Raw genomic sequence first — 27,873 nt, forward strand, 5'->3', positions numbered from 1 at the left:
GTCTACCAGTACAGTAGAGCCCCTCACTGGATATGACATTGTGGCAGCAAAACCAGCTAGACTGGTAAAATAACACATCCACACCAATGCAGGAATGAGCTTATGATGCAAACAGCAGGAATGGGGGGTTCTTTGTTTCATATTAACTTCAGGCAGTGATGATTTGAGCTCTGCACCGTAACGAATTGTGGGCAAGATTATGGTCTCTGAACCTGATAACTAACATGTCTATTAAACTGGACAGAACAAAGCCAAAAAATGAGGTTTTAATATAGTACTTTCTTGCAGTTTGATTATACCTTAGAAAAAGTCCTCTGCACTGTTACTGGGTGCAGATTCAGGCTGAATGACAGTGAGCAACATAATGTCCAGTCGGGTTGGAAAACAACAGATCAGCAAGAGGCAAAATGGAAAACACTGAAGGTAAAGAGAGAATATTCTGTAGTGAGTCCTTAAACAACAGGCTGAGGGTTAGTACAGGATTAATCACCAGGGAATATGTCCTAAGGGGTTGTTCTGCCCACCTGATTTCAAAGCATTCAATAGCAGAAATGAAGTTGGAGATGCTCCTTCACCCCTGCTCTGCCCTTTGCCAGCATATGTGACTCTTATTTCTGCACCCTTTGAAATTTTGAAGATTCAGAGCTGAATTTTGTACAGGTCAGTTGAGAAGAAAAGGGGGAAGGCAGCAAGATCCTTCTCACTCCACTGGATTTGAACTGGATGCTTCCATCAGGACACAGGATTTATAGGGCACTGATGAAATTGTGAAATTCCTGCAAACACACTGTGCTTCTGCTGCTGCCAGGGCTAGTTCAGCAGCGAGGGAAGGTATTTCTAAGAGGGACTGAAGGACTCAGTGTGTAGTCTGGCTTGCTGTTATTGTTGCCTTGAGCCCTCGTTTGTTCAGGACAAGGTAAATTCTTGCTCAGCTGGAAACTTCCCCAGCAAAGGGATGAATGCAATGGTCCTTGGGAAATGGCCCAGGGCCGAGAAGTCATACCAGTTCCAAGGGAAAACCCAAGCCTTTGTGCCTCAGAAGAACAACCACCATGAAATGTTTTTTGACTCTCAGAGGAAAAAAACCACACAGCATTATGGGAAAACGTGACTTATGGAAGAATACTCTGCCTGTTTTCAGTCCTTCCTGTCGTAAATTCTTTTTCAGCTCCAGGACTGAATTCAACTGAATTTGACAGAGCAGAGCTATTTCAGGAATAATTATTTTTTTATCAGTTTTGAGATGTAACAATAGATTTGAAAGGGAAAGAAACTTACTGTGCTCTTGGAATACTGTATGTAAGAGAGTCTCTAGGAAAGAGACCGTATAAACACGTCCAAAATACTTCAGTTAGAGAGTAGGATTTCCTACATAAATAATGCTTCATTGCATTTATTTCCTACACTGAAATAAAGCAACGATCTGGTACAGATTTGCAACAAACCAGACTACAGTAATGCTAGTTCCCACAGAACTGGCGAGTCTTTTTTTTTTTTTTCAGAAAGGGTTTAGCATCGAGAAAAAGATATAGCTCTAGAAGAAGGAAAATGTTTCCCTATTTTCCTTGACTCAGTCAGAAAGAGAAGGCTAACTGTCTCTCAAATTCAGACTCATGGGATTTTTTCCCATTCCAAAGTAAGAAGAAGTAGGGGTACTGGTGCTCATGGGACCCTTATGTTGAGTCAGGTGTAGTGTCACCTGTGGAGAATCAGTAACCAGTCTTCTAAAAGCAGACTTCTGTGCTGACTCTTATTTGAAATAGTTTACCTGGATTAGATAACTTCAGGATTCACTTCCCCCCTGAAAAATAGGTGGGACTGTGGGAAAAGCACTTAGAATGAAAATACTGACTGGCATCCAGGTGGTGCAGATCTCAGCAGGATTTGCATTTTAAGGCTAGAGGTCTTAATGTATTTCCTTCAGTGGAAGAGAGAGGTGATTAGAAAGCACCCTTTGGTGCTTGTATCGACTTGTGAAGTCAGTAGATGTCTTTAGCTACAGCAGAAGGTAGGACAGGATTATACTGAAAGGTGAGGTAATCTGGTCTCTTCCTCTCAGAAATAATAAAAAGGAGAAATAGCTTAGAAGTAGATTAAAACAAAAAGCTAGTCCCAGGAGAAGAGTCTAAGGAGAAAGGATAAAGGAACACGTCCTGTGGGAATGAGATGTTTTGTCCTTCCTGCTGGCTTAGCTGCTCCTTCCCTTTGCTTCCAGCTTCTTTTAGGATTGTTATTTATTCTTTTAAAAATGCAGAAAGGAGGAGAAAGCTGAGGCTCAGTTGCCTTGCAGAGCCTCCCTTGGGAAGGGCAAACAGGGCAGTGCAAATGTGAATCAGAAATTGCTCTGGAAGGCAGATGTAAACGGGACGGGAACAAAGCCTAAATGCAAACCAAAGGAGATAGTCTTGACAAGAACCAGTTATGGTACCAAGCCAAATGGGGTGCAGCTGGGGAGTGATGCTTTACCTGGAAGCCTCCTTTGAGGCTCATGAAGGATGCCTGGGACTCAAGAGCTCTAGTTCTGTTTAGAAATCGGTCTACCCCCAAATGCCAAAAATAACCCTGACCTTACTTAGCCAGCAGCCTGTGTTGCAACTACACCAGACTCTGCATGAGTCAGGAAGAAAGCTGTGGGAGAGGAAGGGAAAGGACAGCACTGTGTGGGCTGGCACAGGGTGAGGTGAAGAAGGCACAGTCTGCTACCACCTTCCAAGGTACCATCATTACCTGACTCTTGATTAAATAAGTTCTTCTGGACAGGTCAGCATTCACTTCCCCTCTGAAAAGTAGGTGAGACTGTGGGGGAGGCACTTAGAAGAGAAGTACTGGCTGGCACAGACTCCAGAAGGGTTTTGCGTTTCAAGGCCAGATGTTTTAACACATTTCCTTCTGCAGAAGAGCAAGGTGACCAGGGGCAACATGGGTTTGCTCTTACCTTGATGGGAGTGGCGACTTCTGGGCTGGCTACCACTAAAGGAGAGATTAACAGCATGCCTGAAAACTCACTGGGTCGCTCACTAGCTGTCAGAATGGAGATGGCTCCCCCCTGCAATGCAAAATAACAGCCCACAGCTTAATACAGGTGCCAACATCTTGTTTTTATGGTAATCCTGTTATATGAAGGGGTTTAGTCCAAGCAAGCAGTCATTTCTACCCCACTGAGAGTGCAGTGTGGTCAGTGAGTAAAGCCAGAGGAGTAGGAGTACCAGAAGTGTCTGGTTTTTGTGGGGGAGAAGAGACCTGGTTTCTGTTCTCATGCTATAAACCCTCACATCACACCAAACTCAACTCTCCATAAAATGTCCATCAGCTCCCTGGGATTTCTTGTGTCCTCCTCACTTAAAAGGACTAAGAAGTAAGAAGAAAGTGTCTGAAGTGGTAGTTCAGGTAGGACTTGAAAAATAAGTTGAGGCTCTCTCAGCGTGACAGACCAGTGCTGCATCGGGAAGATGCCGTGAAGCCGGGCTCGCTCCGTGCCAGGCACTGGTAACCTGGGCAACAGCAATGCTACCACTGGCATGTGGAAATCTTCACTAATTAATGGGAATTAAATAGTCTCCTCCTCAGAGTCCCTAGCCCCTCTGGCCCCACAGTGCTGTGCCCAGGGCCTGACAGCCAACACACAGCCCATGGTGCAGAGCCGAACACCAGCCAGGCTGAGCCGTCCCACGTGAGGACAGGGGCTGATGGTGAGGGGTGGGGACCGAAGGGATCTGGAGGGCTTGCTCGGGAAAGTTTGCAGAGGATTAGTTGCCAAGGGAAATATCTGGTGAACTTCCACACTGCTGGAGAACCAGGGGCTTGTTAAATGGAGCAGCAGCGAGAAGCATCTCAAAGACCTCACTGGGAAATTAGCTCCTTGTTACAGCGGCTTTGGAGCCTGGCGAGCCCTTCAGAGCATGCCATGCCTTCTTATGCAAGAACACTTGTTTATCTGAGCATGGGCTGAATCCCAAAGTACTTTTTCATTTTCTTCTCCTTGGGGAAGTCAGGGAGAACAGATCAACGACATCAGTGGGAGTACTGCTAGCTTGAATAAAGGGATTTGGCCAGTGCTGTCAGAATCAGGCTTCAGATCTGTTCACCAAATCAGTGCCTTTGTTTTTGTAGCCCTAATCCTTGGTACATTTTCCTGTTAAGTTGTTTAACAGAATGAGGCTACAAGGTATTTTCATGCTTCATCCCCATGCTGCTCTCAAAGCTTTGGAGGGCTTAACCTCCTGGTTACTGGTTAAAACGAAAGGGGAAGCCCGATGCTGTAGGGAGCTGGTGAGACTTAGCATGTACCTGATGGGAATGAATGGTCCTATTAAAAAACAGGCCTGCTGTAGCAAATGGCACTGATTAGGGCCATGATGGGGGTAGAAAAGTTAAGGACTAACTACACTCATGGTAGATCTCAGGATAATGGCATGCTGGCAAATCAGTCAGTAAATGAAGTGAAAGGGAACATTCCCTGTAGTTTTGTTTTCCTGCTGTGGAATGAATTATTTCCTGCCATCCACATGAGTACCACAGCATGTGTCCTGGATGCTGGGAGGGGTACTGGATGGTGCTTACCATGGAGTGCCCCAGAATGAGAACAGGCAGGTCAGGGTGCTCTTTCTTCATGAGGTCAATGTGCTGCAAGCTGTCCCTGATGAAGACGTGGAAATCTGAGACAACCATCCGATCACCTTCACTCTGCCCATGGCCAACTGCAGGGGAAAAGGAGAGCACACATCTAAGTCCTTCAAAGCAGTGGTTGCAATCAAGAAAGGACCTAGCAGAAATAAACCTGTTGTACTGTTGCTGTCCTAACTTGACCTTCTCCTGCAGTCAGCTCTCAACAGAAAGAGTGCTGCAGAAATAGAGAGGAAGCTGCATAGAGCTGTTTAACAAGTGCCATACTGTCTATAATCTGATTTAAAAAAAATAAATCATAGAATCACAAAACATTAAGGAGTCGGAAGGGACCTTAAATTTGGTCTTCTATTCCTCTGTATTTCTATCTGCTCTTCAAAACTAAGAGTACTGATCTATTTCTTGCAGCCTTCAGCATCAGGGTGAAGAGAGCAGAGAGGCTGTCTTGCTACGCTGTAGAAATTGTGGGTCGTAGTGGTGCATTTTCCCTTGTTCCCTCCGGTTACTGCATCCTGGAAAACTGGGTTTTGCCTCAGGGGTCGTATGGATCTGGTGGTTCACTCTACACAGCTGTAACTGCTATGTAGAGTCTTGGCAAGAAACAGAAAAATTCTGAAGAGGTGATATGGTCACTATAAACCTAATGAGCCATGGACACTGCCTCTTCCAGGGCCTGGGTGTGCATGAGCTTCCAAAGTCCTGCTTTTTCTCATGGTACCCTGGAGCACTGGGTGGGCTGGAAACCTCCCCTGTACAAGGTGAGGGGTCAACAGAGGAGGCCAAGTGGTGGAGGCTGCAACAGTGGGTAATTATCCAGTGGCATCCTCCTCCTAAACAAGTGTTAATGCAAACTGTACTGCACCTGGACATTGTTCCCTCACTCTGTATCTGGGAATTGTCTTGTCTGATCAAAGGGAAGGGGAATATTAAAATGGGAGATGGTGAGTTGCCATGGGAACAGCGGCATCCCTGGCAGAGGTGGAGTCAGCATCGCCACCAACACAGCCCCAGGCAATTTTGAGCTTGCAAAGGCTTGAAATGAATACCACCTTGGGAAATTAGTTTGCATGTTTACCTGACCATACAAGCATGTAATTGTCTATTACAAATAGGATTAATCCTTTAAAACAGCCTCCTAGCTTGTTTCTGTTCCATGTACGTTTTTAAGAAAAACTGTGAAGGGGAAAACATCCCAAAAATAGGATAGGGTATAGGGAGTCTCAAACAACATCTCCCTCCTGCTGTGTGTTTCTCTAGACTTTCTCCAGTGGGCACCAAGGCACAAAGGGGCAATGACTAGTCAAAGAATGTGAAGTGCCTGATAATTGTTTACATGCTGGATGGTTCCCCTTCCAGTGACCAGCAAAGAAAAGCATTGCTGGCCCAGCCACAAAGGTAGTTACATCTGTTGCCAATGGTCATACCAGAAATCAGGATGTCTCAATTTTCTTGTAAGCCATTCAAAAAGATCACCTTGCAAATTAGGCAGAACTTCTAATAAAAAGCTGGACTAAATTCACTCTGTCTAGGAAAAACCGAACCCCCAAACTTGTTCTTTTGTCCTGCTAGGTGGTCTCCATGGCTGGATCTTCTGGCAGTGAAGGCTGCAATCAGCCATGCTGCCTTGCCAGAGAAACCCATACATGTCATGCTGGTCAGTTATAAATAGCATATTACTGGTTCTGCTTTCCATGCACATACTCCATGCACTGCCAAAATATGGTACAGCAAGCATCCTCCATGGCTCAGTGACCAGGAACAAATTGATGAGCAAATTAAAATGCAAGTTGTGATAATCTACAGAAGTAAAACCATGTGTGTGGCTAGTGGATCTATTAATTTTAAACTGATTTTTATTACAGATGGAAAGTAAGCTTTTTACAACTTTTATACATATCCAGTTCATTCACTTTATGGCCCTCAAATGTGTTATCTGCCTATTATTTAACTTCAAATGTAACAGGTTAACATGAGTTGAACAGTCCAGAAGGACTGTTTTCTCTTAGCAGAGCTCTGCATTTCAACTTCTTTTTTTTCCAGTCCTGCTTCAACTTGCTTCTAGTCTCTCCTCTCCAGCTGAGCAAGCAGAGACAGCAATCCCCTGTGGCCAGGTCTGTATATGGGCCATGACTCCCTGTTGTGGAACTGTGAGGATTTGGTCTATTTTTGAATGAGAGAGAGACAGTTTTTGAAAGCCTCCTTGGTCCTCAGTGTGGAGAATTTCCCCTGGTCCTACCACACCACAGTGACACAGCTCATAACAGTGAGAATAATGACTGTGGAGTCCAAGAAATACCTGTGCAATGCTGTGACAAGCTTCTCATTGAATTTCTGCGGAGTTTGGGTTTTTTTGTTAAAACTTAATGAACCCCCACTCAGATGGCACAGAACCATGCCTGAGCAGCAGTCTGTCTGCACGTATGGGAAAGGAAGGCCATGCAAGTCTTCACTTTGATACTATCCCTGTCCCTTGTGCAATGTTAGCTGGCTGGCATTGCTAGGTCACGTTCTTTTATTTTATTATTTTTCTCTCTTCCCCTCCAAGAAATCGAATTTATTCCACCAGAGAATGAGTTTATTGCAAGTTTGAATCCCCCAGCCAAGAAAGCTTCAGGGTAGGGAACTAAGACCTCTTCTATTAGATTGAAAGACTTTTCACAACCAAACATCAATACAGTCAAGAATGTTTTTCTTTGACCTTTTGCCTTTGGAGCTATTAAGATTGAAAGGTCAGGTTCATCTTTGATGTAAAGCTATTTGCTTTGGGTTTTGCTGGAACGAACCTGATGTAGTGGTTCCACAGTGCCAGTGGCAAAACAGTGGGTGCAAGAGGAGGGGAATCACATTCACCCAGGAGCTGGAACTAACCAGAGGCTGCTCTACACCCAAGAGACACTACACCAAGAGAGACAACAGAGAAGTGTCACAAGAATCACAGCTCCATGAGTTCCTCATCACAGCACTCCCCCAGGGGCCCCTGCGTTTCAACAGGGCAATGTGAGGTTATAACCACAAGATGCTCATCTGTACAGAGTTGTGACTGATGGTGCACATCCACATGGCACCCTCAGTGTTCAAAAACTGTTAGAGGTTTTCATATCTATCTGGCTTCCCATGCAGCTTGTGTGGTTCACTGCTAGGACTGAGCAGGTGCAGTGGCCCAGTGACTGACCATTTCAGGTTCCGAGGACTGAGCTAATTGTGGGCACCCTTTCCTTTAAAAATAAGAATCCAAAACACATATTTTCAAATGGCAAATCTAGAATTAGGAGGTCTAGGCATCCGTTTCCAACCAAACACATCAAAACCAACATACTTTGCTCAAATGAAGTCTCAATAAGAGCTGTGATGATCTAGACCAATATGTCATAGCTATTCAATTCTTCCCTCTTTATTTTCTGCATGAGTTTGCTCAGATTGTAGCGCTGTCACCAGAGAGTCAAGAACAGCAACTCGTGATCAGTCAGTCCTGTCAGAAAGCATGACTTCAGAGCATGATTTCACCTATGATTATAGATCCTCCAAAGTTACACATGTATCTGGAGGGAATAATACTGACTGGCTGCGCAGGAAGACAAAGCTGAGAGTTCAGCAATGGAATATTTGAGGGTGTGAGGGCTCCAGGGAGTGCGTTATAACCATGTAGATATGACTCTGCCTTTGAAACAGATTCTGTGGCCCTGCAAATGTGTACTTCTACAAGGCTCTCCATTCCTCAAATCTCACATTCTCTCATGCTCTGGGGGTTCCTTTTGAAAACCACTCCCAAGCAGCCACATTATTCATCTGACATTGGCTCACATGCCTAAAAAAATGTTACATCCTGGTCAGATTGGAGATATGCTGAAAAACACGTAAATAAAAAGCACAGTCCAACCTGACACTCCCTTCCCTTCAGTAAAAGCCAAAAAGGAACTGCCTGAAGAAATAACCAGCCCAACTCTGGGCTTGCTGGGCAGACTCAGTCTGATGAGGAGAGCTGTGCTGGATCTCCACTAGCACGATGCTTTTCTGCTGGGGCTGTTGGGGCACATCACAGCTGAAGAAACCTGTCCTTAAATGTACTAAGCAAGACCAACAGCAAAGAGGAGAGCCTGGCAGTGCCTGTCCCTGCACACCATAGGGTGCATCAGCACCCAGCCCTCAAAGGTACTGCGAGGATGGATGAGTGCAGCAGCACATCTTGTCCACGCTCAGACACCTGCACTATTTGTGTTCTAAACATTAACTTTTACATGAGCCACACACTATACATATTCCTCTCTCTTTCCAAGTGCCCAACCCTCCTGACAAAGGCAGAGCTTGACCCAGGTGAGAACTGAATTGCTCCTCAGACCTTTGCTGTAGAAGATGAGGTGATGCAGGGTCAAATGCTGAGTTCAGCTATGCTGCTGTAAATTTACCAATTTCAGTGACATTCCTTAAAGCTCACAGTCATGGGAAAGCAGAAATTATAGGCTGTGTTGTTTTTTCAGCCTTTGCTCCCTATTTATTATGGAAAAGCTATAAAACAAAGAGACAGGACAGGGGAAATCTGCCTGGGGAGCAGTAATTCTTCAGGCAGAATTTGGATCTTGGCTTTTCACATATTTTGATGTTTCCAGCTTTGGGAGAAGGGGGATGGTTTGGATCCATTTTTATCGTAGTGAGGACACCATCAATGGGGTGAAATGCTCTCCCTAGCCAACTGATGGTAGAAACAATCAGGAGGGATGCAGGACTTGCCTCCTGCCTCAGGATCCATCACACTATCTGTTTCTTTTCCTCTCTAGATGCGTAATTCCAAGATTTTGGAGTGAGAGAACCAGAACAAGGAGAGTTAGGAGTAAGGTCAGGCACTCCAGGCTTATGACTCCCTCAGCATAAATATGCTTTAAATTGCAATGGTACTAACACAGGAGCACCAGAGTTTTCAGCAGTTAAAGGTCAGAATTGCCACCACTGCGAAGTCGATGATTCACAGACACAGATGAGGAGCCTCTCTGGTACTGCAGAATCCCACACTGGAAAGACACATCTTAATTATGGCAGAGGGGGCCATTGGCAAGGCAGTGTCTGATTTAATAAGCTGGAGCATGGGTGTGATTCCATTCCCAAAGGAGCTGTTGGAGGCCAGAAAAGGTAATTTTAGTGCTTTAGCACTGGCACTGCAGCAGCAGTGGGCAGTAGCACATTACAGCATGGACAGGGGTGTGCAAAGGAAGGGTTTTTGTTAGAGCCCACATCCAAGCTCAGGCTGAAGACCATCTTCCTTCACTGCCTCCTGCTCAATAAGCTTGTTGGAGTCTGACAGTTCCATTTGAAACAAATGCATAAATGGCTTTTGGAAAAGAGGGTATTAAGGTTAGTATTATGTATTTATGAGCTTTCTGAAAGATTCGTTTTATTCCTGAAGTCATCTGCCTCTTTTCTGCCCCAAATTTGAGACGGGATGAACTTCTCACTGGTGTTTGGACACTGCAACATGCAGGAAGGTGAGCCCACCTCACCCTTTTTTACTCTCACCCCACCACAAGTGATGCTGCTGGTGAGAGACATGAGAACAGTATGTCCTCCCTGCTGCTCAACTATCTGGGTTAAGGAAAAAACCTACATAATTAAAAGTTCTCATAGATGCTTTCCCTCTGCAGGTGGCCCACACAGAGGAGCAATACTGGGTCTGGAGCCCGTGGGAGGGAGATGCTAGTGACAGAAATTTGGATGGCTCTTCTGGTGCACAAGGTGTAAAGTGCCAACTTAATCCCTCTCCCACAATCTTCCCGAGCTTGTGACAGTTGCTCAGGTGGGGACCTCAACCTACCCTGAGATCCTGCTGCTATGGGAAGGGACCATTTCAGCAGCACATTTTAATACCCAAATTCCATAGACTGTGAGACAGAGACCCTTGTCTGCCTCTGCTTTCCTCTCTGCCTTTTTCCAAAATGCATTCAGAGTTGGAGGTAAACCTTAAAGCACAAGATGCAGCAGATACAGTTTTCCAGAATGTTTCGGTTTTGGAAGCCACTGCAGCAGTCAATGAAATGGTGTCACAAGGCATTGTGGCTGATGCCTGTATTTATGAGCTCTACTGAAACTCCTCTGAGCAAGGTCTGCTTTATTTTACACTTGTACAGCACCCAGCACCACAGGGCATAACCACAGACCTCGGTCCAAAGTACAGCAAGATCTAAAAATATTAATTAACTCTAATTCCAGAGTGTAAGGCAGCATGGTTTTGCAGAGGAGGGGATGGGAGAAAGCACATAGATGGAGAATGTGGGGGAGACAATACACAAGACGACACTAATAACAGGTTACATAGCAAATTTTGTGTGAAGCCTTGATTTTCTGCTTGGGTGTTTTTTTAAGGTTTAATGAAAAAAAAATTAATGAACTAGTAAACACTTGAAATTGTCATAGCAGTTCACTACTGAAAAAACTATACTTGTTTTGTAATGAATCAACTACAGATCCTTTTCATCAAGTGAGCAAAGCTCATTAATTAAACATACTGGATTTCAAAGCTCTCAATGTTTAATTATTTGTTTAACAAGCAGTACATCGAATCCACCATTCAGACACACAAACAACTAAAACAACAGGAAGAAGCTTCAAAGCAGGACAATCAACATCTGGAAAAGTCAAGTAAAGCAAATGTTCCACTGGCAGAACAAATACACACAGGAAGCACCTCGGAGATCATCCTGCAGATTCCTGCCCAACAAAGCAGCTTTCTTGCCCTCAAAACAGACTTATCACAGCGAGGGAGCCTGTTATGGTTGTATTTACTCAATTTTTTTCCATTCCTCAACCAAACCTGAGTCTGATGCACAGAGGGCACTGAAGTGTCTGCCCTCCATCTGTACCTACTCTTCATTTTGCTGCAGGTGGAGAGCAGAGGCAGGACAGACACCTGAACTAGGAGAAAGCAGGGTAAGCTGTCCTAGGATTTGCCGTGCTACCTTTTCTCCAGTCAGGCTGCCATCTAGGCCAGCTGCTGTGCTTACTTGGTAGCTGAACCTTGGAGGTGAGTGTCTCAATGTCCACCTGACTGAACCTTAGCTGTGCATCATCTCTCTCTCCCTCTTCTGATAGCTCTGGTTTTCACAAGAGCAAGCAGTCTGACACAAGCCTACAGTCTAAGGCTTTTCCAGGAGGACCACTTTCACATCAGATGGGAAACATCAGGAACTAAAAGAAGAAGATTCCTTCTCGCCACTGATTCCATTTTTATGTTCTTCAAGGATCTGAAATACAGCTCAACATATGCTTATCCTTGGTGACTTTTGACTTCTCTTCTCTGTCTGGGTAGTTCTCAGCATCCCTTCTTTTGCACCACCCGTACAAGTGCAGTGAGAATGCTGGGCTTTCCATGACCATGTGCATATTGTACAACCACTAGATATGATACTCAAGAGTATTATCTCTCCACACTTAGTGTTTTATGTATGAAGCGTGTAACTAAGAACTACGAGTGGATTCTGCCTCTCCTACCAAAAGGGAGTCTTGTCCTGAAGGCACAAGTCCATCAGCCTCCCTCTTTCTCCTCAAGGTTAGGAAAATCATTTTCCTTTCAGCATTTGCTGGGTAGTTTTTATTCACTTGCCTCATATAAAGAGTGCAGCAAATTGAAAGCCGTCTCCTCCCACATCAGAGACACATTTGCAGAGCTGAGATATTTTTAGAACAGGGCACACAGAGAAATATTGTTTGTTGTCTTGGTTAGAAAAAAAAAAGAAACACGCAATTTTCCATACTAAAATGATTTGTGCCTTATTGCTGGGGTGCAGAGAACCAGTCATCTTGCTGAAGCCATGTAAAATTTTTTCTGTACTCCAGAGATGACAAACAAAATGCCCTGGTACATATCAGAGCAGCTGTTAATTCTGTCCAACAAGGCAAACTGTTTCTGTCAATGTTAAGCACCAATTCTTCTCTAATGGATACAAACAGGGTTCTTTTGGCTTTAGAAGTCTTGCCCATTTCTTATGCTGTTGCTGAATTTGGCTCTGAATTGCAGTTCCTTAAAAGTCTTCCTGGAACATCATGAAAATATGCTGAAAAAACCCATTTGAGTGTTTCTGTTGCAAAATAATGAGCTGCATTTACAAACAGCAGGCACCGTGGCCAGACTGGAAACGTAAGTGTCCCCTGGGATGTTGTGTAATGAAGGGGATCAAAGCAGTAGGAAAACCTGCAACATACCACAGTCACTTCCCACACTGCCTGCAGTAGGGCAGCTTTGTCTTTCCTACCTCAAAATCAGGAAGATGCTATGGCATGGCTGGTGAAGCTAAGGCCCACGAAAGAGGAATATGGAGCCCACCTCCTTTTCCACAAAGCACATGGACAACAGTATTCCACTTTCTTCCTCAGGCCCTTCTGCAATGCCACCTCAGCCAGCCCTCAAGAATATTAAAACAGAAGACAGCTGGCAGGAATGCCCTTCTCTACCAGGCTACTGGGATCTGTGGTTTGATAATGCAGCACAAAGCCAGTTTAGATGGTTGAGCAGCTGTTGAGTTCCTCTGCAAAAGAGTTTCTTTTACTGATGGATGAAATGATTCCTGTCTAATCTCTTTTCCCACGGAAAAGAGATATTATACACAATATAAATGTAAGATATATAACCAGCAAGGCACAACTCACTGTGCCTCTAAGGAGTCAGAGACACTAACTAATCAGGCACTAAGTGATTTTATTTAAGGTCCTATAATAATTTTTAAAAGGCTCTATAATTTTTAACTGTTATTCTTGCAGTGTTGCACTAAGATTTTGCCCTCTTTCAAGAGGAACAGATAATTTTCTGAAGTATCATTGAAAGGACTTTATTTAGCAACAGAGTTGGTCTTCAAAGACTTATTCTGGTGTGACATAGGAAGCAGTATCAATGCCCAGATACTTCAGAAAAAAATGCATGGACTTTGCTGGAGTTAATCCAGGGTCCCACTAGTTCATTTGACCTATATGCTGCTGATCTGCTAAGAACGGAGAAGGGCCTCTTTTCTGCTCTCCACATATGACTTAAGATACCACTAATGGTTGCTAGAGTTTCACCTTCAGTGGAAGAGGCAAGCAGACAAGGACAATCTCCCTGTTATTTTAATTTAGCTTTAAAACCATACGAAATTTCCTTCTCTTGTCTTAGTATCATAAATTCAAAAAAAAAGGGTGCAAACTTTATTTTTTCCTAGCTGAAAACAAGGATGAAAGTCCACTTGCATTAACTTTCTGATCCAAGTTACAGCTTTAAAACAGCTGGGGCACCAATTCCAAATGTCAGGATTTTCAATGAAAAAGCCAGTGCTGGAGTGGAACTGCACACTCCCCTTCCCCTTCCCTGCCCATTTATTCCAAAGCAGGCTGGCATGTGGGCTGGCTCTCCAACACACACATGCTTTTAAGTCCTAAATGACAGCTTGTTTAACTAGAAAACATTTCCATTTTTTTTTCCTTAACAAAGCCCATTCACTTCTTGCTCTTCTATTTGCTTAAAGATGGTTTCATTTGCCCTGCCTGAGAGTTTGCACAACCCTCCTGATTGTTCCCCTCCAAACAGCACTGCAAGTTAATGACCCACCTCTGGATGGCTGAGCAGGGAGCCGTGCCCGGCACGCTGCCGCAGCATCAACCCAGCTACTTACATTGCAAAATCCACACGTCTGCCTTGAATACTTTTATGCTTGAGAAAACAATTGAATCAATTCATGTTGTGGAAGACAGACCTAATTCTTCCCTGCTAACAGTGGATTAGGCATCACGAAGGAAAGAAGATGAAAGCTGGATCATGTAAGAACTCCCTCCATGCTGCTGACGAATGTCTTGGGGGACGGAAGCAACTTCCTTTCAAGCTATCTTCAAAAGGTTCCCCTCCATGCAGACCACCCACTGGGAACCCACATCAACAACAACAACAAAAAAAAAAAGAATTCAGAAGACCCATTTTTCATCCAATTTATTTACATGTTAAAATAAACACAAGTTCCCATATAGTGCAAGGGCTCCCAGTGGGTTCTGTTTAGTCTGTGAGATTCTTGGCGCAGGAGAGCAGCATTTCTCTATTCCAAAACAATCTTGGCACAGATTTTTTGGTTATATAATTTTTTTAAAGTAACTGGCAAATGAATAATAATAATGTTTCTAAAAAGAGGGACTTGTGTTCTAGGATACCAGTAAGGTGTTTTACCAACTAATCTGCCAAAAGGCAGTTAACAAACCTGAGCTCCTAAGCTCCTGCCTTCGGGGTCAGCTTTCCCCGTGGGTTGTACTTCCAGTTCTCAATAAGCCTGTCCAAAGGGAGCTTTCCCACAGAGTTAAAGAGATTTTCGCTTTTTGCTTCACTCCTTCGCATTCCCACATGGCAGTGCCACCCTCATTAGACAGGATTTGTCCCTGTTTCTGACAAGGCATGAAGGAAATACCACTCTCCTAGAGCCAATAGCTTTTTATACACACTTTGCACAAGCTCAATGGGTGTGCAGCAGGTGGATTATTTGAAATAAGGACAGGCTTTTTTTAATTTCAGTTTGTTTGTTTTTTTTTTAACAGGGTACATCCGCACAGAGCTATAGCTCACTCAAACCCTACCAAACCTGCTTGGGAGCAACACAGTTAAGGAAAAAACCTCCTGATTAACCAAGTGTGGCAGGAAGCATTCCTGGGTGGGTCAGTCCTGCCCAGGGTGCCAGAGCATAGTCCCACGGCTGCCAGTTGGCTCATGGCTGGGTGGCATTTAGATGGTGCTTGGGGGAAGTCACGGGGAAGTGGCAGGGCAGAAAATAGCTCTCCTAAATTCGTCTTGCAGCAAAGCTGTTGTCCTTTCTTGGTAGAGATTGATTTCAGAGTTATTGTTTCAGCTGCTTTTTCTCACTTGATACCGTTTTCTCTGTAACTCTCCCCTGTGCAACTCTGAAATTCTCCTCACTACTTATATATTTACCAAATGAGCCAGGATCCAATAGGCAGGTTATTGCTTTCTGTGCTCCATCACTCATTTCAAATCATGACTGGGTGACAGTAGACAGTGAATACTGGTTGGCAGGTCTGCAGTTCAGTAAACAACATACAGATACAAGTGTTGAGCTGCTGAAGGTTACAGATCTGTATGTTGCTTCTGGGCTATGAGAGCTACTACACAATCGGCCAGCAAGGGCATATCTGCAGCTCAGAGAGAGCTCTCTTCAAAATCTGGGCAGCATAGGTGCAAGGTTCATGCAAAGGCCTGGGACTGTAGTCAAAATGACAGGTGGTACCAGGCAGTCTCACATAAAGAGAGCTCCCAGCCTCCTCTCCCTTCCCCCAGCCCTCTGCTGAGCTGAGCATGAACTTGGCACCAGGACGGGTCAGGTTGCCTGCTCCATAGCATTAGACAAGCTGCCAGGATCTGCCAGCAGGCTTTGTCTCTGGTAAATTCAGAACCAGAAAATAAATGCAGCATGGAGAATGTCAATTTTAAGGAATCTGGGTTGATAGCATTAGTCTTTGTACCATCTACAATTCAGCACTTTTTTTTTTAGATTTTATTTTTGAATCTAAACAAGGATTCTCAGATTGGAGAGTACTGCCAAGCCCTGAATAAATCCCAGCATTAGCGATGCTGTGGGTACAGCAGCTCTCTCTGTGAACTGAATCTGCACACGGCATCTTCAGAGAAATTAACCCTTGAGTGCCACAGGACAGGCTCTGTGGCATCAGTTTCAATGCTCTGGGAAATCTCACCTTGTGGTTAAAACCAGTTACTCCTATTCATGCATTAATACTGATGAAGGGTGGAGTAAAGCACAAGCTTAGAACAACTTAGAATGGCTGGCACAGAATAACATTTCTGCATTGTTGGTGAAGTGGTCAAGTTTCCAGGTGCAATCCCAAAGACAAATTCAGCCAAAGGACATGTAACTATACCAAACTAGTCAAGTGGTTTGTAATTACCTGACATGTGATTGTTTGTTTTCCATCCACAGCCCCATTCCTCAGCAGCTCTGAAAGCACACACTTAGCATTTGGACATAAGAAAACACTATATAGTTGCAATTTAACCTTTTTTTTTCTGCTGCTTCATCCCTTTAAATATTGGTGAGATTTATTCTAAGCTGCTCTCTTCACTGGCTGAATCTTCCTTTCAGCCTGTGAAAAGCCATTCACAGTAATGGTTTTGCATTCTTGGAGCTCAGGGCTTTTCATCTGCAAGCTCTCTGGAAGTGGGTTGGCATCATGTTCCGATTTTGCCATGACTGACCTGAGATATACTGAGGTGAGGTGTTTTTTCTGAGATCCAAGACACCCCTGGGGCAGACCCAAGTGGGGGTTTCCAAAGACCTTCTTGCATAGTTTGCTACTGTGATACAGAATGAGTCACATCCTGATTTGAATCATACAGGATCCATCGTAGGACTAATGGAAGGACTACCTGCAAAAGTTATCTATGGCTAAAACTGCTGCTCTGTTGAAACATAACAGACCATAGGCCAGAACAAATCTATGTGAAATTCAGGGAAGTCTTCAGAAATATAAGCAAAAGAGCTTTTCTCATTTAGGTCACTAAAATGGCCACAGCTGCCACAGACCAGGACATGCTACCATCTGAGGACTGGCTGTGGCTCACAGAAATGGGCTGATGAGTTCTCATTTGATGTCTTAGTGCATTATGAAACTTAAATACCCCCACTGTGACTGGATCTCTGACAGCCAGAATGCACAGGAGACTTCAAAGCAGGCTTCACATACACCTTCAGGTAAGACTTCTTCCAGATGGCCTTAGGTTTTGTGAGACCTTTTGCAATCCTCATTTTGTTATTATAAAGAAAGAAGATGCTCAAGGCTAAAAGGAATGTTACTGGAATGCTAGAGAATCTCATCTGGGTTAGAGAATGAACCAGAGGCTAACCAGATGTTCTGCTTTACTTTACTAATGGGCTCAGAAGTGAAGAGGATCACACTGCCAGAGGCTTTAAATTATCAAGATTAATTTCCTAAAATTCTGAAATAATTTTCCCAAATCACCAACCATGATTCTTAATTCCCGGTACACCCCTTTATCAGCTCAAATTATGTTTTCTTCTCTGAAGTAATAGTCCAGGATAGGTTAGCTTTTACTAAAATAGGAAAAATAACCTTAAAACCTGAGTCAATTCCTGGCCCCACTGAAGTTAGTGACATTTAGGTACTGCCTTCAGAGGATGCAAGCATGTGCTTGTAGAGGCACAGAAGCAATTAAGGCTTGAGTAACTAAGAAATAAATCCCCAAACCACGTAAGAATCACATTATAAACATGGATTTAAGTTAAAGGCATTCTGAAGTGAAAGAGAAGCTGCAGTGCTGAGCTGGGTATGTACACACTGGCATCGTCCCTGAAAGAGTGAGAGGCAAAGCTGGGGGCATCTGACCCTCAGTATGAATCAGATGATGCCTCAAAGGGGGAAGGAGAGGCAGAACCAGGAAAGGTCCAAGGGATGTGTAGCAGACAAGTGAAAGATGTCAATATTAATGCCTCCCAGGCTCCACAGACAATGTGTGAGACCAAAAAGACCCCAGTGTAGGCAGGAATACGTGTGAGGAGCTTCTAAGAGTCAGAGGAGCAAGAACCTGGAACAGCCTGCTCATCTGGAACAGTGTTTGCTGGCAACCAAACTTGGTTATATACACTGAGTAATTTTTTCTTTACTTTTCAAATGGTGTTCAGTAAATTGAAACAGTCATTTGTAACTCAATACGATGACGAACTCCACATCTGCATGAAGATACATTTATAGGTGAGGAATCATCAGTAATTAGCATCAAAAACAACCTCATCCAAATTAGACATGTCTGACAAACAATAGGAATGCTAGTCATATTAATGAAATGCTGTTGCTATGGAAAAATTGTCCCTGTAAAGGTGAAAATAAACATGCTTCCTTTTTCTCATTGTGCAAAACCATCAAAAAGTATCTCCCTGAAGATGAAGCTGTTCCTAACTGTAGGTACCATTAAAGTCTGCATTTAAGAGGGTCATTTCTTCACCCATTTCAAAATCTTCTGTGCTTCATTTTTGGAAGCAACATCCCAAGTAGCAGCTGCTAGGATGCTCTTTAGCTCATAAAGAATAACTGATGCTGGGACACATACAGTGATTATCTAATTCAAGCCCCTACTTCATTCAGTCAGGTTTTTCAGGGCTTTGTGAGTAGGGTTTTAAATATTCCCAAGGCTAGGGTGTCCCCATCTCACTGGGTCCTGCTCCAACATTTGACAGCCCTCATGGTGAAAACATTCTTCTTGTACATAATTGGGATTTCTCATGCTGTGACTTGTGTCAGTTCCCTCCCATTCCATCACTGGGCTCCTCCAAGATGAATCTGGCTCTGCTGTCTCCACATGCTCCCACTGGGGACTTACAGCAGTAAGATCCCCTCTTAGCTTTCTCTTCTAAGGCTAAATAAGCCCAGTTTTATCAACCTCTCCTTGTACATCTTGTTCTTCAGTACCCTAATTGTTTTGACAGCCCTCCTCTGGCCTTGCTCCAGTATGTCAATGTTTTCCTTTCACTGGGGAGCAAATTGGACCCAGCGTTTCAGATGTGGTTTCCAAAACGCTGAATGGAAGAGAATAATCACTTCTCTTTGGTTGCTGGCTATAATCTTTCCAATACAGCTCAGTATGTGATGGCCTTCTTCCCCAGAAGGTCACACTGTTGACCCAAGTTCAACTTGTCTGCAAGGATCCCCAGGTCCTTTTCTGCAAAGCTGCTTTCCATTCATTCAGTGCCCAGCCTTTAGTGCTGAATGGGGTTACTCCACCACAGATGCAGAACTTCACAAGCGCCTTTGTTGAAACTTCACAAGGTCCCTGCCAGTCCTCTTCTTCAGCGTGTCAGGGTCCCCATGAATAGCAGCCTTCCAGCACACTCTTAATTTCTGCCCTCTAAACTGACTGAAAGTGTCCTTCATCCCATCACCCACACCATAAATGAAAAAGGTTCACTGATAATATATGCAACACTGATTTATTATTTTTTTCCTTAAAGAGCACAGATTCCTCTAATGTTTCTTGGGGCCAAAGTCCTTGATGACATGAACTAGTGTCCTGTCGTGGAAGTCAGCAAAGGAACAAAGTATGAAACAAGTTTGATGTCCATCCAGTAGCCCCAGAGAACAGACATAGCGAGCAACATGAAAGGATCTGTTCTCTCAGTCTTTGCTCTAATAACCATCTGGTCCTTGTCCTTCCACCCTCAACCATCTTGCACGCAGACATACGCCTACAGCCTGCAAAGCTGGTTATGGAGGAGCAAGTAAGCTGTTGAAAACATTACATGAGGTTGCCAACCCTCCTTCACTAATAGGAAATGCGGTTGCAAGTTGAACCTGATTGAACCTGCTTTCTGACACGGTGACAAGGTTATCCTGGGTTTACCTGAGCAGCTGTGAAAGCAGAATTTGACCCTTGTGTTGGGGATTAATTTAAATAGGTAAAGAGGGAGTACAGATTACAATTGCACAGAAGCAAAACGACAGGTTGTAAAACAAACTGAGCTGAGTTCAGTCAGGGCTATTTCCCCTTCAGTTTCTCTTATTCACCAAAGTGAACCTTTCGTCCAAATAAAGGATGTTTTATTCTTGATTATCATGACCACTCATCCAAAATGCCTATCACTTAGCCCCAACATTATCAGCACCACACACGAATTCAGTGGCCCACTCCTCATTATCGCAGAGGGTATCTCTCATCTGGGAGGCAGAATTGCAGAAGGGGAGCCAGAAGGGCTCAAGCCTTATGGGAAGAAAGAAGCCTTTTAAGTTTGCTGAATGAATGACATGACTTTCCTCTGTCATGCAGTCTGTCTGTTAACAGTTAACAGTGACAGGTCGAGGAGCACGGTCTGGACAGTGGCCAGAGCTGACAGCCCCACGTTCAGCCACTGTGCTCAAAAGGGAGCACTCTGTTCCTTCTGCCGCCGTGCCCGCTCTCACTGGGGACTGTTGTTCCAGCCTCACGCCTCCTTGTGTGAAGGCCAACAGCGAGGCTTTGTTCAAGAAGCAGCTGCTGAGAAGATGCACTATCTCATGGAATGACCCACTGACATTTCTCCCCCTGCTCATTAGTAAGCAGTGAATAATTAGGGGAACTGGGGCGGATTGCACAGCCCATTTCTTTCAGAGTAAAAAGCCAGACCCTCAGAGCCCAGCGTGCCCCGAAAGGGATTCCCTCATGAAATGGGCTTGCAGCAAAGCCAGGGGAGCTGGCTCTCTAACACCTTCTCATCACCTGATGGAATGAGGAAAGAGAATGGCTTGTGCCAGAAAGTGGATGGGGCATGACTGGGATACAGGGAGTCCCAGCTCCTCTTTCTTCAAAGCTCACACCATAGCTCTGCTGCATGACAAGTGAGCTCAGTTCAGCCAGGACCCAAGCCAAAGGTCCTGTTCAGCTGGATGACAATGTTGCTGTTTATTCAATAACCTATTGTTACAGGGTGGATCTACAGCAGTGAGGAAATGGTTGAGCAGCTGGGAGGAGCAGAGTAATTGGGAGAACTGAGGAAACCATAACCATTCTTTTGCAATCTCTACTGCAGCCCAACATTATCATCTAGTGATGTCCACATACAGGGGCAGTGATGAAGGAGCATCTGCACTGTCTTTCCCCCATCCCAACAATGCCTGCATCCAGCTCTGGGTTACAGCACAGAACTTACCTGCCTGTCTTACGTACCTCAATTAAATCTGACTTAAGAATAATAATTGGTCACATAAACAAATAGATTGCTTTGAGCAGCCTGGGTGTGGTAGGCATATTTTATTAGTATACAGCAGATGACACTACACGTCTGATTTCAGGTGCTCTTGCTTCTAGCGTCTGTGCTAAAGGTGTATCCAAGTCCTCACAATTTCCAAACTCCCTTGCCTAAAAGATAGGTGCAGGACCAGGTTTTCCTTACTTTTACATAAGCATGGCTCCAGTATTATTCTTGGGAAGTCCACGAAACAAACAAAGTCTCATCCCCTGTTGGAGTAGAGAGGAAACAACTCTGAATATCCCCTGAGCCTTTCCTAACCCAAACATTTTAAGCAAAATACTCCACTGCAGCATATACGTGCTCTGTCAGACACATCAGCTGTGTCGAGCCTCACTGTCTCTTTATTTTTAGTTTGCTGTGGTCTAACTGCTTCCTGGCTCGAGAGCATTGTTTCATCTGCCTTCAAATGACAAACAAAATAAAGGCTGTGCTTGCATTTCTAAGTCCCAGCTTGTGGCCTCCTCTAGAGCATGAGGCACTGCAGGTATTTGCTTTTTACCCAGTTTCTTTCTGTTGTGTAGTTGCTCCTCTCAAACGGAAACAGTGCTGACTGCCCTGAAAGATGCCATGGGGTGCACACAGAGGTTCAGGACCGTGTGATCCCAGTGTGAATGAAGGGTGAGCGCTAAAGTGACACATTCACTGCTGAAATTGCTTCACCAGAGCAGGACCAGGCTGTGGAAGTCTGTAATGAGCTTCTCAAAAATAAAAATAATAGTGTGCAAACCTCCGTTTAATAAAACCCATCTCAAAGTGCTTACAACTGCCTGTTATGCCACAGGATATTCCCTTTGGTATACTCACTGTATTATGATACAATTACAGGCACATTTCAGCATCATTATGTTATAGGAGGTGTATCCAGAGCACTTTTTCCTACATGAGCTGTGGTCCCTCTGGGAGGTACCATCTCACAACCACCACCATCTAGGAGAAAGCAAGGGAAAATACACCATCCAGTCAAAAGACTGTGTTCAAGAGCTTGTCCAATACATGGGGAAAGTTGCATCTTAGCAGTAGGAATCATTTTGCCTATAATTTCCAAGAGGCTAAAACTGAGCGACCTGGTTTTCTCAGCAAGCCGTCTGAGATCTGGTGCTACAAGGCACTGCAGAGGAGCTGGAGGTGGGAAACAACTGGTTTCACTTTGACTGGAGCTCGTCGGTGGTGAGCAGGCTGATCTCCTGGGTCATCTCTTTACGTGAGAATCCTCAAAACCGAAGCAGAATTAGAGAAGGAAGGCAGAACTAAGTTTACTCCCTAACTATTTGTTTTATAGGATGACTTTGCTTCAAGTTCTCACAGTTGTCTCACTGCCTAAGGAATTACATGGTGTACTGCAGTATCTGAACTCTCACCCTGCAATTGCGTGCTGTGGTTTCACCTCCTGTGTGCCCTGTACATGCTGAGCGTTCCTTACCACTCCCTGGAAGGCAGATAAGCCTGACTGCTACCTTTGTTCAATATCTGGAGAAGGAAAGGCAAGGAAATGTTTGGGACCCTACTGAACATGGAGTCAAAACAGGGATAAAAGGCAGTGGCAGTGCTCTGCCAGCCAGGACAAAGAGCCGTCTCCTTTGGGATCATGGTGAGAGGAACCTATAGCAGATGCTTACAAGAGAGAACAGGAGAGGTGGGGCAGACCAGGGTGACTGTCCTCTGGTGTATCACCTCAGTTTCCATCTCTGCCCACATCACTGCTTGCTTCTGATGCCACAGCTGTGTTTAAGATTCAGTGTTCCCCAGGTTAAAACAGGAGAATAGATGAATTCCAGGCAGGGCTCACAGGTCCATATGAAACTCAACACTGATCAAGGGTCAAGGAATCATTTAAGTGTTCCCTTATATTCTCGCTGGTTTTACTCTGTCATGACTTTTCAATCTACCAGTTTTCAGAGCTATATGAACAAAGATTTATGTCCGTACACTTGCATCATGGTGCAACAGGTTAATCACCCCTTAGCAGCTCTCTCTCCACTCCAAATCAATTATCATAAAGGACTGACAGACAGACAAGTCGAGATAATTTGAAGACAAAAGGTCTAATTTCTCCACAGGGAATGCACTTGCAAAATTTAATCTGAAACTCTGAAGAATTTTCTTCTTTGCTTGGCAATTCTCACTGCTGCAGCAGTCCTCATCTGACAAATACAAACAAGTTGCAAGTCTTCAGATTCAAACCATTAGTAAAAACATTAAATGTTTCCCTGACTCTTTAAGAGTGGGGTTTTATGCATAGGGAGAGAGGGAAACTCAAACTGACAGCTGGGCTCTGACTCTCCTTCTGCCCTCACAGTCTGTGAAACACTCTGCTTTGGCATGACTGCAGTCTCACTGCCTGCCAGCCATGCTACCCTACCACAGGACCTCAGGTTCAGGACAGTAGGTTCAGGACTTTTATTTTTGCACAGGGCTGCGAAGCACTATGAATTTCTCCTGGGAGAACAACTCTCATCCCTTCAGGAAAAACCTGGAAGAGGATGCACTAACACAGGTACACTATAGCTAGTGCTATATTCTCTTTCCTACCCAAGAAGAGCATCTGTCCAAGGATGAGTGCAACAGCAGAAGCCCAACTGCTCTGAGCATGGCTGCTAGTAGGGTTCAGGCAGTGTAACTTCGTGTGCAAGTAAATCCCAGTCCTGTGTGAGGATCTTCCTGCTGTGGGGGACATGCATGAGAACAGTATTCATGGGGAGACCAATCATTTTGCACTCCTGCAAATGCTGATGTGTCCATACCCATGGTTATGTCCAGTAGTGCACATGGAAGATTCTATTTCCCAGCAGTGTTCATGTATCACACTGAAGGCCAGGAGCCCTCATCTGGAAAAAAGTAATTAAAAATGCCCACAACCCACTGTATACCTCCTGTCCAAAGAAATGAAACAGTGAGTGCCATTCTTTCCTATGGTTCTGCAGAAAAGCAGTTTAAACCTTTCCTGCTCAAGTGCAGTAGGCTCCGCTGGAGGAATCAGGAAGAACAGATTGCTGTGGTGGGTAAGCAGGCCCACACCCAGCCACCAAGGAGCAGTTGTGCTGCTCTGTGAGCAAACCAGCTGCAAATAATGCTTGCCAAGGCTTTCCTGACTCTATCCCTGGAGATGGCCCTAAAGCCTGCCCTATCATAACATCAGGGAGCGCTGCTGTCCAGAACATTCCCTCATGCTGATGCGCATGAGCTCTGACTTCACACTTACAGTGCTACTTTAATTCTTGTTCTTATTAATGCTGACATCCTTCTTGGTCATTTTCCTCTCACATTTGACCATGCTTAGTCGTTTTTAACCTCTCTGTGTAGATCAATCCTTCTCAGTGCTATGAATAAATAAAAGCCTTCTGTTCTCATCAACAAAATGGTCTTTTAACAGTTGCAAGAACAACACAGTAATCACTTGGAAAAAAAAAAAAACAAAACAAAAGCAGCTAATATTTGATGTGTTTAAAAATCTCCACTCCAGCTATTTTCTACATTTTGGAAATAAATCCTTCTTTAAACAGAGGAAGCAGTGAGAAAATTACTGGAGAGCACGAGCAGCAGTGGGTGTCTGAGAGGGACCTGCTAGCCCATCAGAAATGCTCACCACACACAAGGCACCAGCGGGGCTGCCAAAGCAAGCTGAACTTCAGTTACAAACATCTAAGGAATGTGAATAAGCTGTAAGAGCTGCAACCTTTCCCTCTGCTTTGATCTGACATTAAACACAACTCGAAAGTGGGAAATTCAACAGCTTCAAAGAGGGTCAAAGAGTCAGAGGTCTCCATGTACCAGGACAGGTAGAGGGTTTATTCTGCCTGGAGAAAGCAGGAGGTTGGAAGTGAGTCTAGTGGCTAGGGATTGCTGCCAGGTTAGGGCTAAGTATTTCTCCTTCCTCATCTTCACATAACACAGCCACAATACCTGTTAAGAAGCACCAGCAACTCCAAGTGAAAAAGAGGGCTACTTTCAACTACTGTTAAAAAGTGTAAGAAAAAAGTAAACACATTTTTGTGGCTCCTGCATCTTGGTAATGCATTTTTGACTGCTGTTAGTTGACACTAGGGCTTTTGAAGGTTAAGTTGTGATTGTTCTGGGCTCTGGCCATGCAAATGCAACCATAGACCATTAGATCTCAGCAAATGAGATGTTATAGGAAGAGAGAAGAGGATAGCTGGAACATCATGTGCTTTACCAAGTGAAAATGTTTGGTATGAGAAAACAAAGCCACATTCTCTATCCTTTATTCTTGTTTTTCTTGGCTCTCAGCTTTACAGATCCCTAAAAATACTGCATTATAGCTAAAGGAGCTGCAATTGGCAGCTGACTGAAGAATTACAATATCACTCCAGTTTGATGAATCCCCACAGGTATTCTCTTCTAAGAGAGCTTTCCTAAATCGACTGCCAATAACCATGTGTTTGTCTGTCTCTTTTTTCTGTCATCAGAATCTTGCCGTAATAAAATAACAGCAATATAGAAACAAAATTGAAAAAGGAGGTGTCATTTCAAAATATCTGAACTTGCAGAAAGGTACCTGACCCGGCAGCCTTAACTCTGTCTTCATGAGGCTGCATACCAAGCAATCCCAGAAATCATGGGAAATGGTTATCTGCCTGTTAAAAGCACCATATAAGAGACCACAGAAAAAAATGCTGTATTACACAGAAATTCTATTTTCCTCTTTCATGGGATTGATATAAACCAAAGCCATTTAATAATGTCAGATGTAAGGTAAGGTTAAGAGGTCTTCTGGAATTCAATTTCTGTGATTACCACAGAAAATTTCTAATACATATCTATGAGGTCCAGCAGTCTTGTGATTACAATGAAATAGCCCAAAGAGTAAATGTTCAAATCTTGACATACCAAGAGAACTGAGTCAGTGATACCTTCTACTGGGCAATAAGGTACTAAGACACAAATTGGGGTGAATAGTGTTATACTCTGTGAAGTACCAACCTTTTTGCTGAAGCCTTGAATAAGAGGAAACACTGATGTAGAGCAGCCTTTGGCAAGATTTAGAGCTGCTGTGTAAGCTCCTACAGACTCAGCAATAAAAATGGAAATTATTTTTCCTTCTTTTGACTGAAGGATAGACACAATATAAATCAGTCAAGTCACGCATATTACAGCCCTAGTAACTTCCCAACTCATTTGGGAAATCATGCTAGCCACACTGTGGAACTGCATTAATGACCTCATGGATAATGCGCCTGTACTGGGAATTTTATCCATGAGAATATCAGAACCAGAATAAATGTCCAGGTCAGGAAATCTACACTGAACTCATATGACCAAGAGCCACTGTATGAGATGGAGAACAGACAGCTACTATTGTGCTAACACAATGGAATAATTAATATTACCCACAGATACCCAAATGACAGGACACAAAGGGGGAACACACTGTTGAAGTGATTTGATAGATAAAAGTGTGGAGAAAAGCTATAAACTGCTTCTGACTGAAGCAGTTTTGGCAATGGAGGTGTTTGTGTCCTTCAGCTCTCTCTGCCATCCAGCTCAGACTGTAACTTGCATTCCATCAAACAAATTTTATCCTCCGTGCTTACCTCTTTATGTGCAAAGATTATGTTACAGAGCCTAAAAGATGTTAATTGTCTTTCTAATTTACAGTGAATCAAGGCTTAGTTAAATCAGCTCTTTGTGTAACACAACTGTGTTCCCATTGTTCTGCTTTCAGGTTCCTCTTCACCTTCTCCTCTCTGCTGATGAGGAAAACCAAAAGGAATTTAAAAAGAAAACTGTAGGTCTGACAGGGAGAACGAAGTTGACAATCGGCCTGAGCAACCAGATTTGTACTAATTAATTAAACTAATTAATCCAGCAACATCAGTACATTAAAAAAAAAAACCCAACAAAAATCAAAACAAAAACCAAAACAAGAAACCCTACGAAATATTTACGCTTCTCTAGTGAAAAAGATATTCAAGGAAAAAAGAGAGCAAATAATTACACAGCAGAAAACATGCCTGACAGGAACCTGCGCACCAAACACCCTTCCCCACCAACAGAAGAGGCATTCTCTGTATCAAAACCATGTGATAAATACAGAGTTTTGTCATTTTTTTCTAGGTTTGTTGCTTCAAATATTGTTATATGAGCATATCTATGTCACATCATGGAGCAAAGAATGGAGACCTTCAAGCCAGCCAGAAGAAGCAGGGACAATAAGTGTACATGGCCCAGCGTCGCCCCAACCTACTAGCTGAGGGGGTATTGCTGTGTTATCACAGCCTTGCACACATTCAGGCTGGTTCCTCATCAGAGCTGAGCTGTGTACAGACAGCTCTGGTGTCTCTGCTGGACTGTGGAGATGTGTCCAAAGATGTCTGTGATGTCTCCGTGCCTCTCCATGTTCCAAGGATGCAGCTGTTTAGTTGTATCCATAAATGAAAGTTATGCTGACATTTCAGCGTCCCCTCTGGGATCGTTTAGGACATCAACCTAGTCCCACTTCCATAGTGGATTATACCACTTCACCACCAAGAGGCAGGTA

General features: G+C 43.9%; 1 protein-coding gene across 5 annotated transcripts in view; it reads right to left on the reverse strand.

Annotated features, from left to right (window-relative positions):
• The window catches only part of MGLL (monoglyceride lipase), a 106,373-nt gene that overhangs the window by 11,839 nt on the left and 66,661 nt on the right, over positions 1-27,873 (reverse strand). For all 5 annotated transcript variants that reach the window (XM_051788932.1, XM_051788934.1, XM_051788933.1 and 2 more), the window contains 2 exons: positions 4,561-4,697; positions 2,936-3,046 (listed from right to left, as the gene is read on the reverse strand). In XM_051788932.1, the coding sequence (XP_051644892.1) occupies positions 2,936-3,046; positions 4,561-4,697 (248 nt within the window). The remainder of the gene's footprint in view (positions 1-2,935; positions 3,047-4,560; positions 4,698-27,873) is intronic.

This window comes from Manacus candei, unplaced genomic scaffold, assembly GCF_025592945.1.
Source record: "Manacus candei isolate 608988 ecotype Guabito, Panama unplaced genomic scaffold, ASM2559294v1 h1tg000025l, whole genome shotgun sequence".
Lineage (NCBI taxonomy): Eukaryota > Metazoa > Chordata > Aves > Passeriformes > Pipridae > Manacus > Manacus candei.